Below are 18,838 nucleotides of genomic sequence, written 5' to 3'. Positions count from 1 at the left end.
ATGATATGCGATGGCAACTGGGTATGTTTAGGCAGTTGTTTGGATTTGCGATGGCCCTGGTGGGCGGCTCAATACATTTACAGATGGCTACAGCATTAGCCTATTTTCGCACTGCAGCTGCGTGCAGGATCGCAGCTGTGATTGCATTGTCAGGCCATCAGACAGTATCTCCCATTAATTTATGCCTGCAGACTATCTATAATTAGCAGCAATCAGTAGACATGACATGTTTATTGAAACAGACTCCTATACGTAGCGTCTTTTGTCACAAACATACTATAAGCTACAAACCTTGTGGATTTTACTACGTGCAGCTACTGTATTTCATTCCGAAGTTCTGTGGTAAGCAATTTCAGACTTACTTACTGCTGTGCAGCACATTGCCTGAAACCTGTGTATTTGTATATTTGTTTTTACTTGAGCTCAGTATCTCTGATGCAAATTATCAATTTGATTGTGCTGATATTTTGTTTTTTTTTGGATTGCATTAGTCATTAGAATGTAAGATATTTGGTATGTTTATTTATTTAATTGTATGTGTAGAATGAAATGTGCATTATATTTGTGAGCTATTCTGGGTCACGCGGGTAGTACTACAGATCTCCTTATTATATGCTCTGTGGTCACCCACAGCTATGCGAGCGGCCAGGAGGTCGCTCTAAAAAAAAAAAAGACCGGCCCAGATTCAGAGCGAGCGCTCTGTCAGAGCAACCGGCTCTGAATCAGGGCCACAGCCATTTAAAAGGCAGTCATGGGGAATTGCATGGTGTGATGAAACGCATGTTTGTGGCGCGACCAGCCACAATGTAACTGGGTGCATCTGTACTTTAAAACATTGGGCAGTCTTGAACGGGACTCGACGATGTTTGAAGTCAGTAGTCTATTACATATACCCCATAATCTGTTTTAACCTGGCCTGTAAACTATTATGCAAATTGTCAAGTCAATCGATTTAAAGGTTTGGCCGTGATTGAACAACCCTCCCCGCAGCGATACCCGATGCGGATAGGATTGTAGTGCAGCACCCGGCTCCTGTCACTGAGGAGCAGTAGGCCACTTTGGTGTCACCCTGTTTGTTACACTACTGCATACAGGGCCGCCAAGAGCTGCGGCGGGCCCGGGTGACAGGGGGCGTGTCCTAATCGCGGGAGGCGCCCTCTTAGAAGAAAAAACACTGAAAAAAAACATTTTAGCAGCGCCGCGCACTGGGAGGGGAGCACTGTGAGCCCCTCAGCTCGGCACACAGCCAATGGGGGCGCGGTCAGCGTGATCGCTCCCCCCATAGGCATAGTAGACTGCTCCAGCTGCTGTGAGCAGTCTCCCACTGCAGCCCAGCACACAGCAGCGTGTGCTGGGCTGCTGTGATGTAGGAGGGAGGGGGGCGGTGCCGGACCCGGGCCCCTGCCGGGCCCCTCCAACAAGGCCGGGTAATTTGTACCCGCTCCCCCCCCTCTCTCGGCACCCCTGACTGCATACATTTCAATTTAATATATCAGTAGGGATATATATATATATATAGATAGATATATATACCGTATATATATATACCGTATATATATATATGTATACATACACACACACGTACAATCCCATACATACACACACACACACAAAATGATAATGCCACATTGTTATTTTAGATTTCAGTAGTATTTACCCTCCTCTGAACAAATGAATGCGGAACTACAGGTACATTGCAAGTTGGAGTCCAATGATCAATTAGCACAAATACAGTGCACCTAGCTAATTATATGCTAGGACAAAGTACAAAAATATAACAGTAAAAAATCAGTTATATATATGGCAAAACAAAGCCAGTATCATTGTCCACAACATGTTACTCAGCAGGAGATCTATCATGGACCGAATAACCCTGGCTATAATTGTAGTTTTCTTTCAATCTGTCACTGGACTGGTAAGTTAAATGGGTATCACTTTACAGAAATAAATAAATATATATATATATATATATAAAATGTGTAAATATACTGTGTGTATATTATATATATACACATCTATATATATATATATATATATACACACACACACTATATATATATATATATATATATTTATATATATATATATATATATATATATATATAATGTGTAGGTATAATGATAGATAGAAACATATATTTCTACTTGTTAGATACAAACAGACTTTTAATTAGCATATGAGTGTTTCTCCCACATCCCTGTATAAAATGGTATCCCTTCCCAATAATAATATTTGGGTAAAGGTCCCTGCCCTGTAACCAATAGAAAAAAAATATTTGCAGGAGTGCTTGATACATACTTCAAAGCTTATGTTGCAAGTGTTTTACCATAGGGATTGATGGCCTAAAATGTGATTATGGCCCGATGCCCACTAATTATTAAAACGTCCCTGTTTGTATATTTGACAAAGTACATTGGGCTGATTCTGAGTTGGAATCAAATAAAAAAAAAAAAGAAAGTAAAAAACTTTACACCTGGACAAACCATGTTGCACTGCGAGAGGTGCAAATATATTTTTATTGTGCATGCAAGGTAAATACTGGCTGCATTTTTATGTAGCCCACAAATGCTGGACAGGTTTAATTTCTATTTGAGTTTGGACATGCCCCCTCTCAGATCTAAATATCTCTCATTTTACAACTCCCCCTCTGCTTACTTTGCTACTAGAATCAGATCATTATCTGCATGCAAATTGGAAATACAATGTGCATTCTAGCATCAACGTTACTGCACAAGGACACATTATACAGCAATGCATATATCTGGTGTAATGTACAGACAAATGTTTATATCATTTGGTAAAACTGAAATCATATGCTGGGGGGGCAACTTTCAGTGAAACATTAATCCAAAAATAAAAGCATTGATAGGGAACTGAAATTCACAATTTCTTTATATATTTCTCGACTTGATAGGTAGGATCAAAATAATAATAAAAACATATTGCAAGACTAAGCCAATTTAGACATGTATTGATCCTGTAGACCAGTTTCATAAGCTGCCTAACCATAAAGCATATTATTTCCATAACTAAATGTGATGAAATAATCAACTAAGTGTTTGATGAAGAGCGTACAAATTACTAACCAATTAAATTTAATAAAAGTAGTGTTCTTTGAATGTATCATTACCAGTTGTCTCACCTTATCACTGCTCTATTCTCATACCGGTCATTCTGTTTTCATCCCAAGGCACGTATTCAATAATAACTCATCTTGAACAACTCAGGGTTGACAAAAAAAGTAATTTACCGATCAATTAATTTAATTAATGATATGACATGAGGGCACTTATTAACAGATAGTAGAAAAATAACTTTTAAGTGAAGGTACAAGCAAAGGTAATGTGTGGGTTGATAGCCATTAAATTAAGTACCAGACATAATATATTATTTAAAACCACATATCTACACTTTGAGCCTTGTATAGAATAAGACATATGACAATGTCTTTGGCAGTAATATGCACTGCTATGCTGTGTCTAGCTAGATTTTTTATTATGGTAGATTTGCGTCCCCAAACACCTGAAGAGTCAGAATGGGTACAGAGAGGGGTGGGTAAGCTATCAAAATTATTATGTAAGTACAACCAGTACTTACTGGGGTAAGACTTGTGGTGGCCCCTACCAATAGAATTGACAAAATGAAATACTGGCAATGTTATTTCAAAGTATAATGTGTAGCTACTCCTAGTACCAGAAATGTGTGGAGCACACCAGAGTCAATGCAGGGCTCATGGTCATGGGAAGAACTCGTGGCAGGAGAAAGTGTAGAGCTGCCTGGATGCTCTGGCCAGCTTTACACATTGCAGGGTACATGCCCGGATCATCCTTTAGCACTCTGCTAGCCAGATGTGTTGGAAATAATGCGTGTGCAGGTGTTGTTTTGCAGATTATTGTAGGCACACATCAACAGATGACTAAAACTATGAACAACTCGGTTACTTACTCAGTGGTGATGGTTTATTGAAGTATAGTAGGTACGGTCGTACTCACTGTTACATGTACAATGCTAATGGTGCGGAGTTGTATACAGCTCATCAGCTGCTGATTGTATGCTGCAAATGGTAGTGATGCAAAAGAAGCTATATATGCAGATATTAACCAGGTCTGTCATAGGAGCTATGTAGAAGACTTCCGTCTCCAACCATGTCACTCTATACAGTACAGACAAGATGGCCCCTGCATATTCTAAGTAGTGATCACGGCAACAGTCTTGGGACATGGTATGAAACCTCCCTGGAGAACCAGGAAGACTGGAGTATGCACAGTAGCACACTCCTCTTTCAACAAGATGCAAGTGCTGTAGAGCAGCAATGGTGCCATCCCCAGAGTCCTGTGTACTTTGCAACAACACCACTCTCACAACCCTCACCACAGCCCTGGAATACACTACAGTGCCCCAATTTATGTTATTCCACAGTGGCCCCAGTTCACATTATGCCACAAGATCACAAAATGTCCCAATCACCTCGCATCATGCCATACAGTGTCCACAGGTCACATTATGCATCCCCACTGCTATTCACCTCCCTGTGATCTCAGATCTTAGAACCTGCAGACTGCAGCAGGATCTTTAAAGGAGCGTCTGCTATGCAGTGGCGATACCACTGGTGCTGCCTGGACCTTCTTATGCCTCCTCCTTGCATACTTCTCTAAACTCCTCCCCCGTCTGCACTAATTTTGTCTGTCACAGCAATATTTGTTGTAGCCTGTGCTCTGCCTCTCCCCTTCCATGGGCAGGTCCAATTATGTGTGGGCGCCAACTACTGTGGAGGGCTCATGGGTGACCGCACTGGCTGCCCTGTTAATCTGGCACCTCAAGATACTCTTCTTAGGAGACGTATCACTTGCTAATACTGGAGAACTGGTGCAAAGAGACACAATGATGATGACTTTTGCAATACTGAATGTGGGAGTGTTTACATTTCATTACTTTTCACATGGAAAATGCAACTTTTGCATTAAGAACAGTCAAAATACTTAGAGCTAATGTATATGACAATTAATTACATTATTAGATTGTTTACAAACAGGTTAATAAGAATTTTGCAATTACTACTAACACTGACAAGCTGCTATAGTGAGATGAAAGTATTAGAGATGAGCGGTTTGGTTCTACTCAGTTCTTTTCGCCAAATTAGCATAAGTTCAGATTTATCCTATTGGCTATCCAAAACACGTGAGATCTGGAACACAGGAAATCCGATTAGCCAAAACCGCAAATTCCGTTTTTCAGATCTGAACATAACTGTAGAACTGAACTGCTCATCTCTAGAAATTGTGCACGGTTGTATGCTTGACGCAAGTCTGATGCAAACAGTATTGTTCTTGAGACATCATATACAATATTCACATATACGCACACTTATTTTTCATTTCGGTAAATATTGGGAACAAAAATTAATGCCTATTATTTACTATGGCTGAGTATTAGACTGATAACAGAAATGTACAGTATTGCCAATGTAAGAAAAATATGACTTTATAGTCATAAATAATTTTTTTCTTTAATTTAGTATTTGCATATTAATTTTAATCACTATCTATCCTATTTTACAGCCTTTCCATGAACACTTAGGTAAGTGACAATGTGGTGTGTGGATGTTCTCATGATTTCCAAGCGGCACGGTGTTTCTGTCATGCTATTGCCATATAGAACCACTATATAGATAACACTGCAATAACAAGAGATTGCTTTCTTTTCACAGATGTAGATGTGGATGGTGGAAAAGACAAAGACATATTTGACATCAACCAAGGTTAATATTAATTAATAAAACATTTTTTTAATAACTTGCTCAATAATATACTTATGAAAGTAATGTTCTTATTGTTTAAGGATTAGGCCTGGATCTTTTTGAAGGCGACATCAAGCTTGAAGTGAGTACAGGTTGAAAACCTGCAAACATTAGACCTTATCAAAAACGAATGATGCGATTATTAATCCATATATAGCTATTATTTCCCATCATCAATGGCAATTATAGACAACTGTGTGTTGTATACGATCATTTAATGTAACAGATTCTTTTTTTCTTTTTAAATATGTTTATAATCTTCAGCAATGCACACGAACCAACTTACCTCTGTCAATATTTAACATTGTTACAGACTCAAGTGTAGGTGTTATCTGATAATACCATACAGAAGGAATGTGAATATTCCACTAATTAGTCCAGTATAGTCAATCAGTAGCCTTTTTATAATGATGTTAATGGACCTTTAGACAAGTAACAATCTTCACACAAAACATTGTTGAGAATAGATTTAGTAAACATTAAGTTTGTCAGTTATTGCTAAAATACAGATCCAAACATTCAGGGCCTGATTCAGAGTTAGAAGCAAATAAATATAGGTAGGGCCGCCATCAGGTGGGGGGGGGACTGCCGTCACTGGAGTCCCGAGCCCGGACACTACCCCCTGCTGCCACAAAATAGAAGTGTGACTGCCTGCCTGCTCATATTACCGCCGGCGCCCGCTACTATCACCTGTATAGTGAGTGACAGGCCCGGCCGGGGGCCTGCTCCTAAGAGCGAGCCGCCCCCTACTACCGCCTGACGCCACACACTAGAAGTGACTCGTTGTGAGTCACTTCTCACTGAGGTCCCACACTCCCTCTCCGCCTAGCTCCGAGTCCTACCTAAGCCGCAATAAAGTTTTACTTGTGAGTTGGTACGGCATGACATCATGACGTCATGCCACACTGCCGAATGAGAAAGGAGCCGCGGTGTGAAGACTGAGGAGCCGGAGGCTGTAGCCAAAACAGGTAAGTGTCTGATTCATCTTTCATTATTGCAGCATGTCAGTTGTTGCAAATGTGGGGAGTGGGACTGGCTAGGGGACTGCTTTGTTCTTTGATTACTTTCTCCCAGCCAGTGGAGAAAGGGGGGCTATGGTGGCCCTGCCTATTTTTGTTAGTCCCGGGCCCCACAATTCCTGATGGCAGCCCTGAATATAGGAGTAATTTGTACCTTGGCAATGCCCAGTGGCAGAACTAGAGAGTGGTGGGCCCAGGTGCAAGAATATGCTTTGGGCCCCTCTATGCAGTGCCCCCAGTAGTGGTCGCCCTATGCAGTGCCCCCAGTAGTGGTCCCCCTATGCAGTGCCCCTTATATAGTGCCCCCAGAAGTGGTCCCCCCTATGCATTGCCCCCAGGAGTAGTCCTCCCTATGCAGTGCCCCCAGTAGTAGTCCTCCATATGCATTGTCCCAAGTAGTAGTCCCCCTTATGCAGTGCCTCCAGTAGTAGTCCCCCCATGCAGTGCCACCAGTAGTAGTCCCCCCTATGCACTGCCACCAGTAATAGTCCTCCCTATGCAGTGCCTACAGTAGCGGCCCCCCTATACAGTGCCCCCAGTAGCGCCCCCCCTATAGAGTGCCCCTAGTAGCACCCCCCCCTGTGCAGTGCCAGTGACTCTTACACACACACACACACACAAAAAAGAAACAAAAAAACCCCAACATAACCTACCTGAATCCCCGCTCCTGCTGCGACCGCTCTGAGTCCTGGCCCGCTCTTCTCCTGCACTATGGGAGAGACGTAATGACGTCTCTCCCATCACACGCTGCGGGGGGAGTCGGAAGGCGGAGCTCATGTGTGAGCTCCAGCCGGCTCCCTCCGTGGACGCAGCAGCCAATGAGAGTCTGTCTGACTCTCATCGGCTGCTATAACAAACACAGAGCCGCCGCTGGTGGCTGTGTGTTTGTTACTGTGTTGTGTGGACCGCGCTCACTGCAGTCATTATTTTCCCTGCATGCAACATAATAACTGTTTTTGCATCTCTAATGGTTTGGATACAGTATACCGGCGCTCAGAATCCCCATGCTGGCATCCTGACAGGGTTAGGTTATCGACAGCTTCAGGTAAGTATTCTAACCCTAACCCTACCCCTAAACTTAACCCTCCCTCCCCGCAGCCTAAATCTAACTTTCCTCCCTCGCAGCCTAACCCTCTCCTAGTGCCTAACCTTTACCTTCCTCCCAACCCCAATACCTGTTATGCTGGTAGTGGGATTGCTGGCACTGGGTTTCTGAGCGTCGGCATCCTGACAGCCCCCCTAACACTGCAGCATGGTTTGTTCCAGGAGCAAATTGCTCTTTGGTAGCACCCGTTTTGATTTGCTCCTAGCTCTGTATCATGTTCGGTTTGTCTGTTTGTAATGTAATATATACCGTGTAGACACAGGTTACATAACCTTAGGGGTAGTTTTACTAAATGTTCAAGTTGTGACTCTGCAAGCTCTAGGAATAGTGTTGTTACGCAACACTTTAAGTAGAGCTTGCAAAGTCACAACTTGGATAACAGTGGCAAGTGGTAAAGTTACCAGGTGTAAGATCCTTTTCTCCGTCATTACATTGGACTGGCTCAAGTTGCAAACACACACACTCCAATCTGTGGACAGCCATTGGTGATTATATTATCCTATTATATTATATTATCCTATTTCAATAATGTACTAAGTATTGAGACAACCCCTGTTGAAGTCTCATAAGGAGTTGAAACGCATAGGGCAAAGAGGCTCTGTGATCCACTATAAGGACAGACAATCAAACTCTGAACCATAGAATAAGGGTGGAAAAATTTATACCTTAGAGTGGAACATCTGCAACTAACTGTGATGTAATTTGTATTGTGAAAAGTGTGTTTTTACAAATCCATTTTTAAACAAGATGGGGGTGATTCAGAGTCCCACACTGGTACCATGGTATCACACCTTCTGTATGCATTACTGTTCCAAGCTACATCCATGGGCGCAGTATCGAAACATCTGCATGTTCATTTGCTGGCTTGAGTGACCACGGGGTCACTCAAGCCAATGAATGCAGTTGCTCAAAAGAGGCCAATAAATCTACATCAGCCAACGGAGATCCTGGCCTCTTCCTTGCCTTACAATGGGGGTGACACACTTCCGTTTGAGGAACGGAGGCCATCGCCGCCTCCTCCCGCCCATAAACGGCAGTAGACTGTCAATCACTGACAGTCTGCTCTGTGTTCGAACACGCAGGACTCACACTGCACATGTAGTACAGGTCCTGCGCAGACCGGCACAATCTGAGATGTGTACTAACCATCAGGTTAGCACACATCTCTGAATTAGGCCTGACATTTCAAATTGTAGTATTGGGTTTACAGCCCTGTGGTATTATGTATTATATTTTGGGTATAGCACCATTGGTATTCTAGTTTGTTGGGCAGGTTTGTAACCTCTAGATACTAGAATCCCCCTAGAACAATTTAATGTTCATCAGTCACCAGAAAAGACAGAGAATACAAGTTTTATTGTATATGCGACCTCTAGTGGTTTGCTTGTGAAAATTTATACAGTGGATCCTAACTTTTCATTTAACTTGTCTTTAAATACCCAAAGCCCCAAAATGTATTCTATAGAAACAAGTCTTATTTAACTCCTGTCAATAGCACCGAGAGGGCCCAGGAAGGCAAGGGAGGCTTAACCACAGCACCACTGCAATGGTGCGCAGCGTAGGGCTATATTACACGATGGAGCATAAACTCGTCCCCTCTAGTGGCCCCCCACCCCCAATACCCGGGCTTTGGTCCAGATGTATAATTGATTTTATTCTTCCAATAGTTTCTATACCAGTAACTCATTTACCTGGACACAATTTTTTAAACCCTTGCAATCACGGTGCTGTTAATATGTAAACCTATGAGCTTGAATACTGTAGGACTCCAATTGTTATGGATTACCTAAAATGCAGAAGTGGCATAATATCACTCAACAGATGTCCTTAATGCCCCCTGGGTGCCCCCACATGGATGCTGACATGAAGAAGCCAGCAGTTTCTTAAATGTAATGCTGTTAGCCTCTGCTCAATGTCACTCATATACTGGGAACCCAAAGATTGGCTGTGATATCACAGCTAAACACCACACACTCACTCTAAGGAGCAGAGGATGCCATCCCCACCTCCTGTATTCAAAGGTAAGAATTAGTTACGTCGAAGGCAGGGGCCTCATTGCAACATTTTGAAGTGGGCCCCACCATAATGCTTAGAGAGACACCTCTCTCCGCAGCAGTTATTCATTTTATGCCCCGTAGTAGTGCCAAAGTTAACATTACACAGCACCACAGTGGCCCCAGTTCATCTTATGTTATATTGCAGTGCCTCACACTTATATGCCTCAATGGGATCGGTATGAAATTACCCCCTTAACCTAGCCTAACCCTAACCCTCCCAGGGGGGGTGCCTAACCCTAAGGCCACCTGGGGAGCCCCTAACCTAAACCCCCCCCTGCGCGGCTGTCCGCCCTCGCCGCCTGGCTTACCTTCGTTCGGTATGCCTGGCGTTGGGCTACTGGCGTAGGGATAATAATAGGCGTCAGGATTTCGACGCCTATCATAAGACCCCTGGATTAGACAGTCGGGAAGACGGCAGTCAGCATTTCGACTGTCGTCTTCATGACTGCATCCCGCCACAATGTAGTGCTGCCAGTAGACATTGTGCCCCCAGTTCATATTATGCCACACTATAGTGCTTCCAGTTCATATTACAGTATGCCACATTACAGTGCCCCTAATTCATATTATGCAAAATTATAGTGTCCCCATATCTTATAAACATCCACTACATGTACTGCACTTAACATTATAAAATCCACTAACAGATGTGCGCAGACTCCAGTGTTTTGGTTCAAAATAATTGTGTTTTGGTACAGTTTCATTTTTTTTTTAAATAATTGATTTAAAAAAAGCTAAAAAATCATGTAACTTGGACCTTTTTTTCTCTAAAGTATTATTAACATTAATAACATTAATTTCCAGTTAATTTTGACAGCTGAAATCACAAGGGATGGACTTGCACACAATCCAAACAAGCAAGAGATACGACTTACGAGAAGACCCGAGTTGGGACTCTGGACCTGATTCAGACCCGCTCGCAAGTGCTCGCAAGCAGGTCGATGTTGGGCCAGTGCGCATGCGCACGACGGACCCAGCTCCGTCGTGCGCATGCGCGAGACCCGGATAGCAACGGGCAAGCCTTCGCTATGGGTCTCGCTACAAAGAGGGTGTGCTGTCGATGGTGAGTGAGCCTTTGGTGGGCATGCCGGGGGCGTGGCTGGCAAGACGGAGGCGTTCCCATGGGAATGCCCACCATCTGGGGCCGGCCCCACTGACATCACAAGTGATGTCAGTGGGAGTGCTTTTGCCTCTGATAGAGCCAAAAGCACTCCAGGGCTTGCGGCAGATGAGACCCTACCACAAGGGTCTCGTCGCAAGTCCGATGGTCGCGATGGTCTTGACCATCGCGACCATCTTTTTAGCCGCTCGCTATAGCTGTGTGTGGTCACCCACAGCTATGCAAGCGGCCAAGAGGCCGCTCTAAAATCAGGAAGGACGGCCCTGATTCAGAGCGAGCGCTCTGTCAGAGCGTCCGGCTCTGAATCAGGACCTACTGAACACCCGAAATTTCAGATGTGTTTGGTTTTCAGCAGAACCGAACCATTCCTCTCTACTATACACACCACTCACTGAAAATGGAATGTCACGCGAATAGTATCTTATCTAGTGCTCCATCCCTATTGGCAGGTTTTGAATCTTATATGACAGCCTGATGTCTGCAGGGACTCCAGTGCTTATAATATCTCAGTTTACAGTACGTGTAAAGACGGGGAAGGTGGTTGGGACCAACCAACTCCTTTCTGATTGGGATACTTCCTAATGAAGGAAATACCAGTTTGAGTGGAGATTTTCTTAATTTCCGGCCCTAATCTTGGAGATCAACAGTGCCCAACAGTTCTCTTAAAAAAAAAGTGTGATTAAGGAGAAGACAACTCTCTGACAGTACCGGACTCACTGATTAACCCATCTGTATCTATGAGGGCAGGAGATTAATCATATTAGCGTGGAGCTTTACTGAGAGGGAGAGACAGAGACTGCTATCTATATGAGCTCTGACAAGCCTCCCTTTTCACTCCAGGCAGACCCAAATGTTTAGCGGGCATTTTTTTTTTAGGAACGTGATGTCACACTCATGAAATTTGTTTGTGGACCCAAACTGTAGTCACTGGTAGACAAGGGTTCAGGAGTACGGACATAGAACATGGGAGGTCTGATATAATTCTGAGTCATGGGATGGATACGGAACTGAAGGAATGGACCAGTGTTAGGGAAGTTGGCTGAGACCTAAGTAGAAGTGCAGAGTCTAACCCATCAGTGGTTTTCACCAGTGACCCTCGCAAGGGGATTTGGGCGATGAGCAGGTCACGGTCCCCTACTTAGGTTTCCCTGTACTGGTGGAAGATAATGAGAATACTCTGGATGGAGATGATAATGAGAATCGGAATGGAACCGGTCAGGATTCACCATAATGGAACTGGACAGGATTCACCAGAATGGAACTGGAGCCAGCGGTGCAGCTAGAATCTGCACTAAGAACAGAAAATACTGCAGGAGCTCAAATGGAATCAACAGCTAGGTTGAAGACAACATTGCACTGGCAACTTGCTCACTGCAAGGGACTTCATTAAATACCCTGGCATAGGCAAACACAGGGGGGGTTTCCGGTTGCCCAGAAACCCCCCTCCCTAGCCCACACCATGAGTACCACAATACAGATAGCATATAATACTAAAGATGCAAGTTTTTAAGATCTCCTCACTCCACACTTATGCACCAACTAGGAGATCTGGAAAACATATACTGTTATGCACTGATATAGAACATCTACAGGGTCAATTATTAATACTGTGTAATAATACACTATTTGGTGTATAAGGAGACCAATCTGTACATATATGTCCAGGGCAGTGCTAGGTTCTTTTGCTGCTTCCCCTGGACTTTCTGTATTTGCTCAAATGATCTGGAATGGAGACCACATCTGAAATAAAAACATTCAGCTCAGGCAGGATGGGGCTCTATTGCCGCATATAATAGCTTACCGTGATCGCTGGTCCTGTATATGTCAGAATTATTACATATGCTATTCTTTGTATAATGTATATTATAGCTGGTTAAGTGCTAATTATGCCCTCTTCATGGACTGGCCACACTTGCTCTAAAATCAGGCACTTGGAAACCCCCCTCTAGAAATCCTGCGTTTGTCCCTGCCTGGGCTTGGATCACGGAGTCGGGTGATGGCAGATTGGGATTCCATTTGCTGTAGGTTAGTCACTTAATTGCAAGCAAGATGGCTGCGCCCAGCAAGTGGAGCCGGCAGGAGAGGGTCCACGTGGGATGCCGGAGAAACTGTCACATGGTTACCTGTGGGGAGAAGCAGGGCACTGGCAGTGGGAGAAATGGCGAGCAGCACTCTGAGCTGTAGCCACACTAGTGGCTTAATGACAGTGAGTCAGGACAGCGGGACACGCTGCGGCCGCGGATGATGATCGAGAACGCTGATGTCCCCCTCCACACCAGCATACACTTATAACACACTTCATACACTTATTTTATGTTTGAGGGGGGATTAGGGTTAGGCACTTGGGAGGGAGGTTAGGGTTAGGCACCCCTAAGGGAGGGTTAGGGTTGGGGGGGGGAATTAGGTTAGCATACTTACCTTAATGGACGATTGGGATTTACACCGCTGTCGGGCTGTCACTGTCGGGATTTGAACTGCCGGCCATGCGGCCGGCGGTAAATCATACCGATCCCACTTAAAGTTACCATCAGTGAGATCTTTAAAAAATTTTGTAAATCCTGTCTATGAACAGGCTTATAACTGTAATGCTTTGTTTTGTGACTTGCCCAAAATGTATATGATGTATCCAGGACATGCTTGAGATGTTATTTAATATTTTATTTATTTATACTGTAAATAATGTTTGTGGAATAATAAATCTCCACTGTAAATGATGAAGATATAGGGGTTGATTCGGAGAAGGATGCAAAGTGGCTGTGTTGCGTGATGCCATAGAAGTCTGACTTACTACTTTCTCTAATGCGAGGAACCGTGCAGCTTCAAGTGGGAAGTTGCTCCGCCCACTGTTTCTGTCCACACCTGCAACCATCATAGCTAGAATCTCCCTCCTGCTAGGTACAAGAGATACATCTGAACCAGCAATTTTCTGTACACACAACTCAGAATATTACTGGACTCAAGTTACACACCCACAACACTCCCATGATACTCTAACAAGACAGAACAGTTTGGTGCAATCACATTTTCCACCCTTGCCATGTGCTAGGTGCAAGAGCTACGTCGGATCAGGAAAAATAAGGGCACACCACCATCTTCTGTTCTCAAATCCTGCTGCTTTCAGCCAAAGACATTCCTCTTTCCAGTAATGCTGGGTACACACTGACAGATATATGGGCCAATCAATTGATCGGCCAATATATCTGCTGCATGTCGGCCAGTGTGTACCAGAGATATGTCTGTGAACGGCGTCGTTCACATACATATCGCATTGGTTGGGCTGCACAGCCGATGGACAGATATGTCTGCAGACATATCTGACCATTGGCAGGTGTGCACAGGCAGTCCGCAGACTGCCCGTACACACACAGCGGCAGCAGCGGGGAGGGGGCGGGATCCGCCCCCGCCCACCGGGACACGCCCATGACCCGCTGCCGCATGCAGATGATGGTTGTTCAGTGTGTATGAACGACTATCATCTGCAGATATATTTGCAGATCACTCGTTCTGTAGATATATCGCTTAGGTGTGTACCCACCTTTAGGCACACACTTTTATGCCAACAATCAGAACCTATACCAGGTATGTAAGTCTGGACATGACTCAGTGTAGCAAACAACACAGAATGCTCCTGGATCATGTCCCCTCTTCCTACACATCTAGCTCGCAACTGCAACAATATATCATTTATTTTGTAACATGTTGTTGAATAGAAAAGTAGCAGCCTATACCTTATCTATGCATAACTACAAAATAAATTAGAAAGAAACATTTCGGGGGCGTGGCCTGACTACTGAGCTGAACAGAGGCACTCTAAGTAAGCTCCAACAAAAACCCAGCAAAATCCCCTTAACACCAACAAAAAGGGGCACAAACAGCACTTGCCACAAAGCTTGTAGCCTGCTGTGTCCTGCTGACTCACCTGAGGGGCTGATTGGGGCTCCAGAGAACAGCTCCCGGATCTCGGAGATCTTGAGGCCTACACCCCGCCAAAAGCTGCGGCCTCAATTGCCGGTGATACCCGCCGCCGCCAGTACATCACTGCGGACATCATCGCGGCACCGCGGAACTTAACGGTACCTCTCCGCTTACACAGCAGATCCCAAGGGACCACCGCTGCCTGCCGCATAGAGATAGTGAGCCCGGAGGGGCAGACCGGCGGTAGCGCTGAGGTGATGCCGATCCCCTTCTGCAGCCAACTCCCTTGCTCCCGGACGCTGCGATCTCTGTCTGTGAGCTCCCCTGCTCCTCTGGTTGCCCTGGGGACCAGTACTACCCCAATTTTGCACCTGGCTGGCTGGGGGGAAATTAACAACAGGGGACATTCTGTAATACACAGCCTATCCCTGTGTAGATGACCTTAGCTACACTCTCCCATACCTGTACAGATTGATGAAAGGTCTGCTACAATTATAACTTATAAAGATAATTATTCACAAGGAATTATAAAGCAATTGGAAATTACACATCACTGATATTAAAATCTTATATCATTGCATAATTGAGTTGGAGCTCCCTCCTGTGGCCACTAGTGAAACAACAAATAATAAACTCCAAACATATAACCCTGGACATTTCTCATCTGCCGCATAGATACCAGATACCCTCCATAGAATCTGCATACGGTCAATCACCAGTTCTGTGAGGACACTGAGAGAATACTGTTTGCTATAAGTCTTGCAAAAAGGGTGCGCAGTAGAGAAACATCATTTTAGATTGTCCCCAACAAACCGGGACATAACAACTGAAATAGTTCTGAACATTTTTTAAATAAAAGAGTTCAAGAAGACTTCCGGTGGGTGGTTCAGAAGGTCTGGCCGCTTTTATTTAGAGCTCCCTGCACGACATATACGACGAGGTTCTCACCTACCACGGATGCCGGTACTTGGATTCCCAGTATCGACAGAGGCCTTCAGGATACCGCCAGGAAAGTGTGGCTATAGCCCCGGCTCCCTGTGCATCACAGCGCCGGAATCCAGCTGCACACAGGAGCAGTGCCGCTCACGGCCGCAGTCTAGGATTTGCGGCTGAGCATCTACTTCCACATCTCCCCCCGCTCTTACAGGTGCAGTTGCTCCACTGTGCCCCAGATAAAGATAACAATCTTAATTTGTCATGGAGAAGTTTGTATAATGACAGAGAGGTCCCAGAGGCTCTCAAGCAGCAAAAAACAAGGATAAAATGACTCGGGAGCCTCCTCCTCTCCGACCTCTCCATCTCCTGAGGACCCTTTTGATAATCTGTTTGACTCAAACAAATACAGCACGGTATCTGTAAAAAAAAGCTAAGAAGATCGCTGACATAATTTCATCTTTACTAGATAAAAAATTAGCCCCTCTGACAGAAGCCATCAACTCAGCTGTCACCCAACTATCACAACACTCCCAACGGTTGACGGAGGTAGAGGAGAGGGTATCGGTGCTGGAGGACGAGCTGCATGAGACCAAAACACTAGTGGAAACCCATGAATCTACTATAACGGCACTACACGATAAAATAGAAGACCTAGAGAACCGAAGCAGACGTAATAACCTCAGATTGATAGGACTCCCCGAATCGATCAAACCAAGGAAACTACTACCGCATGTTTCCTCATGGCTGCCAACTGCTCTAGGTATTGAGACACCGACGAAATCCATCCTGGTGGAGAGGCCACACAGAATCGGCCCACTCCAACAAGAACCACAGCAGCGCCCAAGACCTGTAATCTTCAAGATCCTGAATTATGCCGATAAGGTGTGCAATATGGAGGCGTATCGCAAAACTAACTCGCTGTCCTTCGGGGGCCACAAGTTGCTCCTGTTTCAGGACTTCTCATTCCAGGTTTCATCACAAAGACGAGAGTTCTCTCCTATCTGCAAGGAATTCTTTAACAAGGGAATACGCTTTGCATTAATGTATCCAGCGAAACTGCGTATTATGCATGAGGGAAAGTCTGTATATTTTGATTCACCTAAACCTGCTCAGAATTTCCTGAAATCTCTGGACACTAGTTCTGCTTCACCTCGTCCCATCCGGAAGGACAATGACTGATCTATGAAAATGATACGTTTCTTGATAAGTATTTTGCCGTTATCAATATGTTGTGGATAGTATATTTTCTATTATTCCACGGACAATTTATACTGTGCACTGCCTCAAATGATTCAAGGAGTATTACTCCGTAAGTTCTGATTTATTTTTTCAGTTTTATTATATGTTTTATATTCTACAAATCTGTAGGGTTGTTTTATTGGAATCGTTATTCACATTTATATTATTGCAATTATGGGCAACTTTTGTGGTTGCTCGCCTGGGTTCTTAAAATTAAAAATGATGTTAGGATTTTTTGGATAATTGCTAAGAATTGTTATCTAAATGCAGTTTTTGTTTATAAGTTTCGCACCATGGAATATGTATTGTGTTACAAGATCTTCCTCCCTTGTCCAGCTTGCTGGGACTGGACGAGAGGAACCGATAGGTATAAATATGTACACCTTCCACCTAGGGCTGACATTGGTTGATGGCTACACCAGATTCACAAGGGCCATTGGCTAAAAGTACCTTGAAATTCCTTACATGGAATGTTGAAGGGCTGAATACCCCTAAAAAAAGGAAGAAAATATTGCGCCATTTAAAACGTTTTTTACCAGATGTGGTATTTTTGCAGGAATCCCATTGGAAGCAAGGAGATTCAAATACTCTTAGAGACAACTGGGTAAAGGAATTTAAAAGTGCATCTTTCACTACTAAAACCAGAGGGGTGATTATATTATTTAGCAAATTTATTACTTATGAGATATTAGATGAAAAAGCTGACCCAAATGGTAGATTTCTATTTCTGAAAATACGGATAGAGGGTGACATATTTACTTTTGCGTGCATCTATGCTCCCCCTGGTACTAATACATCCTTCTTTTCTGACATATACTCTAACTTACAAGTTTGGGCAGAAGGAACTCTAATATTAGGGGGCGATCTTAATGTGACTATGGAACCCGCTGTAGATTCTTCAGGTAGCTCAGGGGGGGAGGGACTAGACGTGGTACACCATCCACTCTATCGATACTTATAGACACATTCCAATTGATTGACCCTTGGCGCCACTTACATCCCGTGTCCAGAGAATATACTTTCTATTCCCATCCACATAACTCGTTTTCTAGGTTGGATTATTGGTTGATCTCTGAGTCCTTGTTACACAGGGTGCTAGACTCCGAGATAGCAGATATCCTGATATCTGACCATGCTCCAGTATGGTTTTCTCTCCGTTTAAAATCCCCTACTCTTTTTTCACATAATTGGCGTTTTCCAGACTATCTTTCCTCCTCGGAGGACTTTAAACAACAATTAATAGGTCACTTTCAAAATTACATAGATGACAATCTAATCCATAAACAAGATATCAATCTTCTCTGGCAAGCCTCTAAACCAGTCATGAGGGGCCATGTGATAGCCTATGTCTCACATAAAAGAAAATCTCTTAAGCAAAGGTTCCAGCAGGCCAGTGCTTCGGTAGCCACAGCTTATGCTAAACTGTTGCAGGATCCTTCTGATTCTCAATCCAAGATATATAGGGATGCTAAGGCTTTATATGACCTGTTATGTTTGGAACAAGCCCAAACTTACCTTCATTTTCAAAAGAACAAATACTTTCGTTGGGGGATCCATTCTGGAAAGCTCTTAGCAAGAATGGTAAAATCTTATACATCATCTAAACCTATTTCTTTAATTAACTTAACCCCCTCTCAATCCACTACGAT

General features: G+C 43.9%; 1 protein-coding gene across 1 annotated transcript in view; it reads left to right on the top strand.

Annotated features, from left to right (window-relative positions):
- The first annotated feature begins 1,751 nt into the window (after nt 1-1,751).
- Nucleotides 1,752-18,838, top strand: part of MEP1B (meprin A subunit beta) — a 69,424-nt gene continuing 52,337 nt past the window's right edge. The window contains 5 exon segments of the mRNA XM_088469732.1: nt 1,752-1,772; nt 1,775-1,915; nt 5,560-5,578; nt 5,709-5,759; nt 5,840-5,880. Of these exon segments, the coding sequence (XP_088325858.1) occupies nt 1,752-1,772; nt 1,775-1,915; nt 5,560-5,578; nt 5,709-5,759; nt 5,840-5,880 (273 nt within the window).

The sequence above is a fragment of the Taudactylus pleione genome, unplaced genomic scaffold, assembly GCF_031769625.1.
Source record: "Taudactylus pleione unplaced genomic scaffold, aTauple2 ptg000093l, whole genome shotgun sequence".
Classification (NCBI taxonomy): domain Eukaryota; kingdom Metazoa; phylum Chordata; class Amphibia; order Anura; family Myobatrachidae; genus Taudactylus; species Taudactylus pleione.
Note: the sequence above shows the minus strand (reverse complement) of the source record. Positions and strands in the feature narration are given on the sequence as shown.